Genomic DNA, 12709 nt, shown 5'->3' on the forward strand with positions numbered 1-12709 from the left:
CAACTCTAAACAAAACTAACATCATTGTCAATTATTTCCTCTAGTATTGTATTAAGCTTCATGTTATTTCCTCTATTATTGTATTAAGCTTCATGTTATTCCATACATGTTTAGATTTTGTGTGTGAACCCCAAATTAAGAAGTTGGTTCTTGCAGAATTGCTAAAATTCCATATGTACGTTTAAGGAGTTGGTTCTTCCATAATTGAACCCCAAATTATATGCTCAAGGTGCAATGTTACTTATATATAAGCATAATTTCATAAATAATTGGATAAATAAAAAATTATGCTATTTATATAATTAATCAAAAAAATCGTGCATAGTTATCCGATCCCCTAATTATATAAAAAAAAACTAAAGATTTATCACAAACAGTTCATAATAATATATGCCTTTACTCATAATAATCATTCAATAGTAAAAGTTATCAAACTACTAATGTCTGCTTATTCAAGAAAGTACTACTAATCTTAATTACGAAGGAACTATTCAGCCAATAAGTGAGATAAAACCACATGTATGGTGGCAAAAAAAATTTAAATCATGCATGAAACCAAGTCTGGCAGAATTGATAGGTTGTGAAAACAGATTTAAGACTAATTCTGCTTTCCTTGAATGCTAATGCAGAACAGGTTAGTGCAATGTTTGAAACAAATCTAAAATGATAACTTTGAATGGAATATGCAAATTAATTAGTATAAATTTATGTAGAATAAAAAATCATAGTTGGAAACAATGTTAGACAGATTGGCAGCACCTGATCCAAGTTCTGAAACAGGATTTTAAAAGCTGATGTTGTCTGCTATATTAGTGCACTTCTGCGACGCAAATGTAAAACTAATCTGAATGGAGATGATGTGCAGATGCAATAATTAGTGAAATGAAAAATCCCCTATTGGGTAAAATGCTAAAATAAAACGAATAAATTGGATTGCTAAATTATATTATGCAGAAACTAGAATTCCTAATGAATGCTCAAATGCCAAATGTAAAGATTTAACAAATGGGCTATGTAAACAATTGGTAATGAGAAACAGGATGGAAGTTAGAGAACGGAAGAAACTGGAAAATGTAGTTGTTAGGCAAAACCCTATCATCCCTTATACCGAAAACCCTATCATACCCAAAACTTCAAAACCCTATTACTAAAAACAATAACAAAACTCACAACAAAAAGAAATTAAACAAAATGAAAGACAAGAACAAATTAAAGAAAACGAAAAGAGGTAGATGGAAGAAATATGGTTCTTGGTTGGCAAAGTGCGACTCTGACATTGAATGATGGTACAATATGTGCGTATGATGGCTGATAGAACTTTGATGGTGGCACAAATGTTAGCACGGGCAAAGAGGGAGGTTGTTTGTTGCACAAATGAAAGAGGAAAGGGGCGCACAGATGAAAGAGGGAAGGGGCACACATATGAAAGAGGAAAGGGGCAGATAAAAACCTAGCTTAAACATAAGGAAGGACAAATATGTATTTTCAACTTTTTTAGCGGGTAACGGGTATCCGCGGGTCGGATAGTGTAGCACCCAAGCCTGGCCCGATTACAAGCGGGTATTAAAATATCTGCTACCCATTATGGATTTTATCCGCAAATATCCATGGGCGCAGATTTTTTTACCATCCTTAGTTTCACGTCTCAACGTATTTTAAGCTATATATAAATAACGAATTAAGATATTCTATTTGAGGGTGTTGCTCCCTCCACCTCCCCAAGTGGGTCCTACACCTCTCCACTATTTTAATGTATTTCAAAAATATTCTACACCTCCCCACTATTATCTTTTATTCCAAAAATACCCTACACCTCCCCACTATCCTTAACCATCTTTCTCTTTCACTCTCTACACTAATGGAGCATTTATATGGCTCATTAATGGAACATTTACATCACTCAAATTTGAACTTGTATATATTTTCTTAAATAAGTTTGATTCAATCTTATTTTTGCTGTTGAATATATTTTTTTCTTTTCAAATTACTTAATAAATAGTAAAATTTTGTTCTAAATTTCTAGAAAAATGTTTATATATATGTGTGTGTGTTTTTTACATATAATATCTATAATTTTTAACATTATATTATGTTTTAACTCACCGACATGTTTGACTCAAATAACTTGAATAAAATATTTAATTTATTAGATAAAATATAAAAATATTATTAAATACTTAAAATATAAAAAAAAGTTATTTGTTAAAGATTTAGAATTTATTTAGTTCTTTCGTCATTATAAAGTTAGTATATAATAATAATAATATATCGTTATTTACTATTAATATTATTATGTTTATTATTTTGTATTTACATCTAACTTTTAATTTTATAAAATGGAAATGGTAGAAGTACTAATATTGAAGTTTCTTCTGAATTTTATTTTATAATATATCACAAATTCAAATATGAAATATGTGAATGCTCCATTAATGCAATGAGAGAAAGGGAAAAATTGTCGAGGATAATGGGAAAGTGTAGAATATTTTTGGAATAAAAGAAAATAGTGAGAAAATGTAGAATATTTTTAAAATAAATTAAAATAGTAAGAAGGTGCAGGACCACATGGAGAGGTGAAGGGAGTAACACCCTCTAATTGAATGATCTCAAGTCCAATTTTATCTTCCTCGTGTTTGGGCCACAACATGATCATATTATGGTCATTTTTTTCTGCACCTTTATTCAGTTTATCTTTCCCCCACACAAACTTGTAAAATTATTTACTTACCCTTATCTTTTTCTTTTCAACTCCTTCCTCCTCCAGTAAGCAAACACTCTTTCCCATACCCTCTCCCCCCATATGCTGCTACTCTTAGAATTTTCTAAATCAATGTACTTAATCGAGAAAACTGTATTATTCTATCACGTTCCATGGAGAAGGACCAAAAAGATGAGAGGATAAACTCGAATAGGAAACATAATAGAAACGTTTTCGTTTCATTATTATTAACAGAAGTACTCTTGTCCTTGGCAGTTCAAACTCATTACTAGGTAATAATAGTATACACATTACACAACACAACAAATCCACATGCAGCATAAAAGTGACGTTAATAAATATGTAGGGGAAAAAAGAACAAAGATATTTTCTCTCGTTGGATTTTGGAGGCGCTTTTACAGTCCTAAAGGGGCACTTGCTTGCTGCGATCTCATCCTGCTCTTTCTCAAACGCTCAGCGATGATGAAAGCAAGCTCGAGAGATTGTGAAGCATTGAGCCTTGGGTCACAGTGTGTGTGGTAACGAGAGCTCAAGTCATCAAATGTCACTGTTCTTGATCCACCAATGCACTCAGTCACATTTTGACCCGTCATCTCTAGATGAACCCCTCCTGGGTGGCTTCCTTCTTGCTCGTGCACATCGAAGAATGCTCTCACTTCAGCCTGATCAATAATTCAGTGAAAAAATGTCAGAAACATGATCAATTTCTTTTCTCCGTACAATTTATTGCTTTGAAAAACTCACTGACGTTGCTTTGAGGTAGTCACATTGATTTAGAAGGTGCCCAAAGAGACTAAAAAAGTGACATGGTGATATCATGTTTCATTCTACTAGTCGACAAGAATGAAAACATTAACACCCACATGGACCCCAAGGTCCCCACTCCCACCTAATGATATAGAAATATAACCAATTCCACAATGATATTTCGAACTGAAAATGACCCCACTAGTACACTGTTTCACCAACTTCTACAAGTAGCCCTTTTTCGACCTACCACTTCGAAGTATTACAGCCTTAAGGTTTGGTAGCCCACCATACACGACCTTACTTCAGATGCCGGTATATTCTGTTAAAATCCTTCCTTTTCTAATATTTCTTTTTACATTTAGATTTTTGTCTGTTCTATCTTCTTTCTCTTACTAGCATGAGATGTTAGTATATGCATCATTTTCTAAAAAGCATACATCTTTTCAATGTTTCCCTTTTAAACAGAAGGTTTTAAGAGGTTTTGTTTTATCCAAAAATTATGACTAGCACAGGGTGGAAAAAACTATTTTATTTTCTTCCGAGGAAGAGGACAATAACTTCAACTTCATTTTAATCCTAACATGTACGCATATCTGAAATAACTCAACAGCCACCTATAAGCAATTAAAAGTTAGAGAAGCGAGAGTATACCCTGATGGAATCGAAGGGGCGAGTTTTAAGACCACAGGGAGCCTTAATGGTGTTTCCGTGCATAGGATCACTGACCCAAGTGACAATTTGTCCTGCCCTGCGCACTGCCCTGATGAGATGTGGAAGCTTCACCCTCATATTTTCAGCTCCCATCCTAGTGATCACAGTGATTCTCCCTGGTTTGTTTTGGGGATTCAAGATCTCAATGAGTTTAACAAGCTCATTTGGATCCATCTTATCACTTACCTGCCAAAGCATAAAAAACATAAAGCTTCAATAAAGCCACTTAAATCACTATAAATGCAAATCAAAGAAACACTAGACATAAGAATGAAACTGCATTTGGAATAAGAGTTAAATTGATCAGGTCCAAACCTTAATTCCCAAGGGGTTAGCAACTCCTCTTAGAAACTCAACATGCGCACCATCGAGCTGTCTGGTTCGTTCTCCAACCCAAAGCATATGGGCTGAGCAATCATAGTAGAGACCAGAAGTTGAATCCAGCCTAGTGAGGGATTGTTCATATGGCAACAATAAGCACTCATGAGATGTCCAAAATTCGGTTGTTTTCATGATTGGATGGTCCACTGTGAGCCCAGCAGCAGCCATGAATCCAAGAGCCTCATCAACTCGGTTAGCAAGCTCACGGTACCTGCCATACCAAGAACAAATATAATTTACGTCAAGCCACACTACCATTAAAAACAAGATAATATAGCTTGTAAAAGAAATTGTAAACAAGTACATTCCTCTTGTAAACTGTTATCTTGAAAGTAGTAAAAGAATAATATTGTTTGTTTCACTGTACGCCATTTTTATTACAGCATTCTTATCTTCTGTTTTAGATAATAAAACAAAACTGCACACACCAAACACGCTTTAAAATTTTTTTCCAAAACTAGGAAAGAATAAAGGTATAACCATCATGAATGCTGAAATAAAATGGGAGTGAACGATATCAGGGACGATCCTTTGGTGAAAAGTTACCGATTTTCAAAAAATGGAATGCTATGGTTATGATATTTCCGAGTTAAATACTACAAAATTCAGAAATCCATACACTCCCCCTTCTTTAATGTACCGTCTAATTTGGCTCGGTGGTATGCAGCACATCAACCACACTACACAAATATGCATGGATATAAATTTTGGAAACATTTCATTTTGCCCAGCAATATATGGTATTTATCACTTTAGATAATTTCTACAAAATTAGGAAATACATACACTCTCGGTTCTTTAATGCATCATCAATTGCAGCTACATACATGCAGATTCACGTCAACTAAACAAATATGGATACAATCTAATAATTTTGGACAAATATATGTTTTTTTTTTCTTTACAATTCTTGTGAAATGTCAAATCACCTAGCAAAAGAAGAAAGCAAAAGCTGGATGTTTTTATAATGGTTGTGTGTGGATGTATGTATAAAAGAAAAGAAAAGAAAAGAACACTTATCGAGTTCTGCCTTCCTAGAGTGTAGTGGAGACAATTTCAAACAAGATTCGCGTATCCTTTTAGATATCACATCTCACGAATACAGGTAAATAGGGTTGCCAATGAAAAATGTCCAAAGTCAATCCCTTACGTCAAATAGGTAAAATGAACTCCGTTAAACTATCATCAGATACCACTGTTTAAGATGAACTCGTGTAACTCGTGCCGATTTAACATAAACTTTAGCATAATTGCCACATGGACGAGTTGGCTTTTCAGAGAGAAACAAAACAACCAAATACCCTCCACCACACATGCATCGCCCCACTTATCATAATATCAAACAACGGTTTACTACCAAACAACAAAAAAGATTAAAACAAGCATTTACTTTTTGTTTCTCAATAGTTAAATTAGTTTTCACCCAATTTTACAAAGAAAGCAGGGTAAAATTTTTGAATGATCAATCAAACAAAAATAAATATATATCATTAAAGTCCACTATCATCCCATATACTATGTATGTACCCCTTCATAGAACCTAAAAAACGAAAAGAAAGAAGACCAATTTAGATTTTTTTTCCATTGTCGATTGCAAACCAACCTAGATTTCATGTAAATCAGGGAACCCTTTATCAGGAAGGATTTTTCAAATTCCAAGAAAAAGTAAAAATTGCAAATTGCAAATACATAAATAAATAAATTACCTATCTCCCTGTTCACTGTGCTCGGTGAAGTCCAAATTCCATTGAGTAACCCTCTGCATAGCGGCATAACCTCCAGTAGCGAAAGCTCTGAGAAGATTAAGCGTAGCTGCAGCTTGACAATAAGCCCTGATCATCCTCTGCGGATCTGGAATCCTTGACTTTTCATCAAACGCATCTCCGTTAATATTATCCCCTCTGTAACTCGGAAGCTTCACGCCGTTCTTCTCCTCAAACGAATCCGATCTCGGCTTCGCAAACTGCCCAGCCATTCTCCCCACCTAAACAAACAACGCCATTCAAATTCACACTCACACCATCATTTCAATTCACAGCAGAATATAACAACAGGTATTGTTATTGAAATTGACACCTGGATATTCTATCGAACAAGATTGTCTCGGTTCGGATTTTTTACCTTGATGACGGGCATTTGGCCGCCGAACATCATGACGACGCTCATCTGGAGGAGGATTCGGAAGGTGTCACGGATGTTGTTGGCATTGAACTCCTTGAAGCTTTCGGCGCAGTCACCGCCTTGGAGTAGGAAGGCATTTCCGAGAGCAGCTTCGCCAAGGCGTTCCTCCAGCGTCCGTGCCTCGCCGGCGAAGACGATAGGCGGAAACGCCTCGAGCGTGTGGAGAACGGACTCCAGATCCTCCTTGCTCGGGTACTCGGGCAGCTGCAGGGCCTTCTTCGCCGTCCAGCTGTCCACGGCCCATTTTCCGGGCCGGGCCGGGGCAGGCGGGGACTGGGGCTTGGGCTTGTCAGAGACGACGGGGTTTTTGGCGGGCTCGGCGGCGTGGACTGCAAAGATGGAAGGAGATGGGCCGGGCCTGGGCTTGAGGGAAGGCCTGATGTTTGTGGATGGAAGGAGAGGGTTGGATTGGGGGATGAGAGATTTGGTGGGAATGAGAGAGTTAGAAGTTGAGGAGATTGCCATTGTTATTGTGAAGAGAGAGAGAAAGAGAGAATGACAATGATGTTGTAGAAATGGTGTTTGGATTTTGGGTGTGAGGAGTCACACAGGTTTTGTGGGTGTTGAAGAGGGTGTGTGGAGTTTGGTGAGGGTTTTATAAGGAGACGGTTCAGGCTGGGTTGTTGCGGTGTGTGTATGTGTGTCTGGTAGAGACGGAATGGTGGTAGTTGGGAGAAGGGTGGTTTAGTAATTTCGAAGATGGTTTGGTTGGGTGTGCTAGTTGGCAATGAGGTCAAATATTTTGAGGGTTTTGTTTTGATGTTTTTTATTTTTTTTCTCCTCTTCACCTACTAATCGCCCCTTATTTGGGCGTAAGTGAGTCGGCGGCGTTGCGTGGAAGAGGGAGTGAACGACTTAGCTAACAAGGGTTTTTTCTCTAAAAATTAAATTATTTTTTATTTTTATTTTTATCATCATTTCGAAACTTTTACAACAAAAACAAAAGAAATAAAATACTGTATTAGTCGCAGGAAATTTAGAAGGAAGTACACTAACACTACTCGTTGTGTTCAAGTCATGGATTTAGTTTTGAGGGGCGGCTTGAATAATTTTTCTATTCAAATAAATACACAATTTTGTTTTTTGTTAAATCATTTTTAATTGAGTAACAAAATACATCATTAACACATATTGTCTTTAAAATATTTAATTGAAAAGCTGTATTATGTTTTTCAATTACATAATATAGCTCCCGAATCTAGGCAAACTAAGTTTTATGTTTTTAATTTTTTTTACATTACGAAACATTATATTATTAAATAATTTATCTCACTGTGGATTTGTTTTCATGATTAAAATTGTGAAAATCATTCATAAATTTTTTTATTTCGATAGATTTAATCGCCCCAAAACTTCATTAGTATTTTAATCCGTGCATATAGCATGTGTCAAATTCAGTATATCAATTTTATAATAATTTGTCGTGACAAGTGACACAAGTTTCGTATCATAGAATTAAAGTCAGTATACATAGTTAGTTTGATAAATTTAGACGATTTTGTTTTGAAAAACATTAACTGTATCAAAATATATTAACTATTTAAATTATAACTTAAAAATAATGAAAGCTCTCTTTTAGTACAGATTGGAATATAGTTATTTTAGACATTATTAGGGATTATTCTTCAATTAAAACAACATTAAGATTTTTTTTTCTTCAGTGAGAGTGCTTTCAGGATTTTTTTTTTCCCTTTAACTTCCTTTCTTAATCTATCATTTTCATCTTTATATTTTTTAAATTTCCCTTTTTAAATATATTGTCAACAATTGGAGATGACTTTATATCATTTAAAGCTTATCATAAATATAAAATGTAGCTTATATCTTAAAAACATTTATTTATTATTATGATATAATTTATTTATTTTCAAATGTTTATTTATTTTTAAATTTTACTTATATGAAATAAATATTTATCTTATATAAACTAAAATACCATTTCTTCTCTCAATCCAAAGCAAGATCAATATGATCAAGATTAAAAAAACATATTAAATTAAACTAAGTAATAAGAAAATTAAAAGGTAGAATAATTTATCCTTAAGAAATCAAAGAGAAACAAAAGATGAGCATTTCTTTTTCACATTAAAATCTAGATTATAGAAACTCCTATCGGTATCTAATATTTTCTTCTATGACTTTAATATTATATTAAAAACTAGATTATTAAAACTTTCATTTATTATCACTATTTAATTTTTTTTTATATGACTTTAATATTAGTGGAGTTAGAAACATTTATTTCATAATCTCAAATTTAACACATGACCTAAAACATCTTAACATAATATTTTCTTCTTAGTAGAGTTAGAAACATTTCTTTTCTAATTTTAAATTTAACACACTTAAAACATCTTAACATAATATTTCTTTTTTGAAAATAACTATGTTTAAAGTAAATAACATATCATTCACATCAAATTTATTAAAATATTCTTGTTCATAAATACATTTTGTGTCATATTTTAAAATATCATCAATTCATCACATACAAAAACATTCAATCTTAAATATTTATCAAAAAGAACAACATCATAAAAATCCAACAATCTCTAACAGTTAAAAACATTTAAAATATATTTTCTTCAAAATATTTTGAAATAATGTCTTTCTCAAACGGAGGCTTGCTCGTCCAATAAACAATCTTTGGAAGTTCATATTAAAATAGACCCGTCAGCAAGAATGAGCTTGTCCAACCATAAATCCTCTCGAATTTTTTAACAAATAATTTTTGCCTAGTCAAGAATTGGCTTGCCTAGTGACCCAATTATTAGGAAGGTTCGTCAAATGACTAATCCTCTTTAAGTTCTTAAATTTTCACAAAACTAATCTCACCTAAAAAGATATTAGCTCGCTCAACGAGGCAAAATAATAAGACTATTTATCAGATTGCCTGGCAATCAATGCTATATGAGCTTTCTAGATTTTAAATATTCAAATTTGGTCTAACTATTCTGCATAATTTAGAAACCAAAAAGAATAAATTTGATCATCAAATTGACTGAAATTTTTTTTTCTTCATTTTTTATACCTCATATGAAATATTTAGTTCTAAAATAACATCAAGCTAAAATAATTTGACTCAATTGAAAATACACTACCTTTTTACTACTCACATATAAAATTTACACATGTGCCAAAATTTCTCATTTCAATTAAACAATCACCAAATCATTAACTACTCTAACAATAAAAAATATTTACAAAAAGATCAATTTTGGTGATCATATCAATCCTTACATTTCAAATCATATAACATAGAGTACTATGAAAAACCAAAGTAGCTTCCCATGCTCAAATCAAGGTTTTTCGTTCAAGTTAAGGCTAGAAAAACTACCAGTTTTACAAGATACTATACTTGTATATAAAAACTCAAATCAAGGATTCAAACATACCCTTACAATCCTAGAAAAACAAAGATTCATCTAGATCCCAAAAGAGTCATATGAAAGCACATTCGTCCCATACAAAGCATCACAAAATTAATTCAAGAAAAGGCCAAAGATAAACTTACTCATAAAAAAATTTTGATCAAACAAGATTGTTTTGCTCTACATCAATATCATTATTGTAGACTTTGATGAACGAATATCTTAGAATCTTAGAAAAAAGTCACATTAAATGAAAAGAAAAGGTTTTAGATTAATGGTGGTCTTTTTAAAAATGAAACTTAAATAATTGATTTTTTATTACTAGTGCAAAAATCGTTTATTATAACAAGTTTCTATACCGATTGAAATCCACCCAGTGTGATAAGTGGCATAGTGACATAATTATAAATAAGTTAACACTTTTTATACCGGTTCTAGCTATAACCATTATAAAGAAAGGTGTAGTTGTATTTTTGTAATAAACAAGATTTTTTATATATATATATATATTGATTCTAGTTATAACTGATATATAAAGTAGTTATTTATTTATTTCTATTATTTGTAAACATAAACACATAGTGGATTCTCAAATCCCTAACCTTCCTTCTCCTTTTTCTTCCCCTTCTTATTGCTTTCAGCATCAAAACCTTAAACACAGACCATTATTTCTTCCAACCCACCCTTTCTTTCCTTTTTTTTCCCTTTCTTTTAGTTCCCTCTCATTATCTTCGTCGAAGAGGTTCACAACCTAGAGGAGTGCCTCGCGAATGCTTATGGTGATGGTCCAATTTGCTTCGGTATGAGTCGAGGATGGTGAAATAAGTGGTCGTCAGTGTTGTGGTCATGTGTACATAGTGCGATCTTTGTTACGCATGTCTTGCGTGATGGGTTATTTTTTTCATGATTCCATTTCAAATATGTTGCACTTCGTGGTGGTGTCGTTGGTGATCAAAGTGCAATAATGGTGGTCGAAGAGGAAGAGAAGTTGAAACTAGTGAAGAAGAAAGAAGAGGTTTATTAATCAATTCACTATGATCCTTTTACATGTTATTTTTATGCTTTTCGACTTTGTCTCATCCAAGAGTATTTATGTAGCCTCAGGTTATTATAGTGATTCTAAAAGTCCATATGCATTGCGAAGCTTGCTTGTAGGAAGTCAAGAGTCACATCAAGAAAATGAAATGTTTGTTCTGTCATGTAAAAATGGAGGAATGAGAGGGGGTAATACTAGAAGAATTTAGAAATGGTCACTTTATATACAGATTGTATCATTAACCAATAAAAAAATGGCACTTTCTATACCCCTTGTATCTATACTAGTTCTAGAACTGATATAGAAAGTCTTTTTTAACTAGTATAAAAAACATTTCTTGCACTTGTGTACATTTATGAGATTTAAATTTTAATAGTAAAAATTGGTTTCTTATCGAAAATTATACCTCTAATAATTTTCTCTTATAATTTAAATTCCTTAATACCAAATTAAAGAAATAAGAGAGTAAGGAAGAGAGAAAATTGCACAAGTAATTTTTATACTGGTTCGGATCACATAGATCCTATGTCCAATTGTTAATCTTAAATGAGAATTAGCGCTTCGCTATCACAAACCAATAACTGCTACAATCACAAAGAAAAAAAATACAATTTAAGGTTAGAACACCTCTTTTGTTACCCCAAGAGATGAAACTCACTTCTCCTGAAACCCACAAGGGATGAACACCTCCTCGAAATGCTTCACGAAGGATGAGCACCTCCTTTAAATCTTCACAAAGGATGACAAACTTTTAACTCAACAACAACAACACTCAATCACAACTCCCGTGAAAGTTCTTACTATATGCCAACACCGAGTTCTCAAAGCCAAAGCACAAAGGTTACACAAACCCTAGAACACACTTATCACAACACACAGTAAAACAGATGAGTTTTTCGAAATTCAAGTATTTTGTATGTTAGAATGAGAGTCCCAATTTAATTTATAGAGATCTCACTCAAGGATACCTCCAAAAATCTGTTATCATCTATTTAACATGTAATAATCGATTATCCACTTATGGTAATCGATTATGCATTTAATGAATGCACAACGGTTAAAAACTTGCTTGAAAATAATCATAATTGCTCTTGATAATCGATTATGGCAAATCATAATCGATTAATGATAATCGATTATTATAAACAAGTAATCGATTATCTTGAGTATAAAATGAGGTTTTCTGATTCAAAACGAATTTTAATGCAGCCTAAGGCAAATAATACATAGAATCAAAGATAAACCACAACCTATACATAGATCTACTAAATTACAAAAGTTTTAACATAAAACAAGTCTTCATAAAGATCTTCTTGCAACAAGAGCACTTGAGACTTGACTTTGATACATCATCAAAACTTCTTTTCTACAACTTTGTACTAACACCACAATCTAGCAGATTGATAAGTTAAACGAAGATTCGTCGCAAATATGTTAATATTTGATAAGAATCAGAGTTGTAATCCAAGAACCAAGAGATTCCTCTCTCAAAGAATGCAAATGCATATAATATGACTAAAAAATGTTTACATAAGCTTTTGGTACCTCTATATTTAGGCA

The 12709-nt window shown here is 33.0% G+C and overlaps 1 protein-coding gene across 1 annotated transcript; it reads right to left on the bottom strand.

Moving 5' to 3' along the window:
- Window positions 1-2909: 2909 nt before the first annotated feature.
- On the bottom strand, window positions 2910-7414 carry LOC106778812 (phospho-2-dehydro-3-deoxyheptonate aldolase 1, chloroplastic). The gene is made up of 5 exons (XM_014666807.2): window positions 6683-7414; window positions 6268-6545; window positions 4496-4772; window positions 4121-4366; window positions 2910-3381 (listed from the first exon to the last, which is right to left on the bottom strand). The coding sequence occupies exons 1-5, from the start codon at window positions 7205-7207 to the stop codon at window positions 3115-3117; spliced, it is 1593 nt and encodes a 530-aa protein (XP_014522293.1). The 5' UTR covers window positions 7208-7414; the 3' UTR covers window positions 2910-3114.
- Window positions 7415-12709: the final 5295 nt, after the last annotated feature.

Source organism: Vigna radiata, unplaced genomic scaffold (genome assembly GCF_000741045.1).
Source record: "Vigna radiata var. radiata cultivar VC1973A unplaced genomic scaffold, Vradiata_ver6 scaffold_187, whole genome shotgun sequence".
Taxonomy (NCBI): domain Eukaryota; kingdom Viridiplantae; phylum Streptophyta; class Magnoliopsida; order Fabales; family Fabaceae; genus Vigna; species Vigna radiata.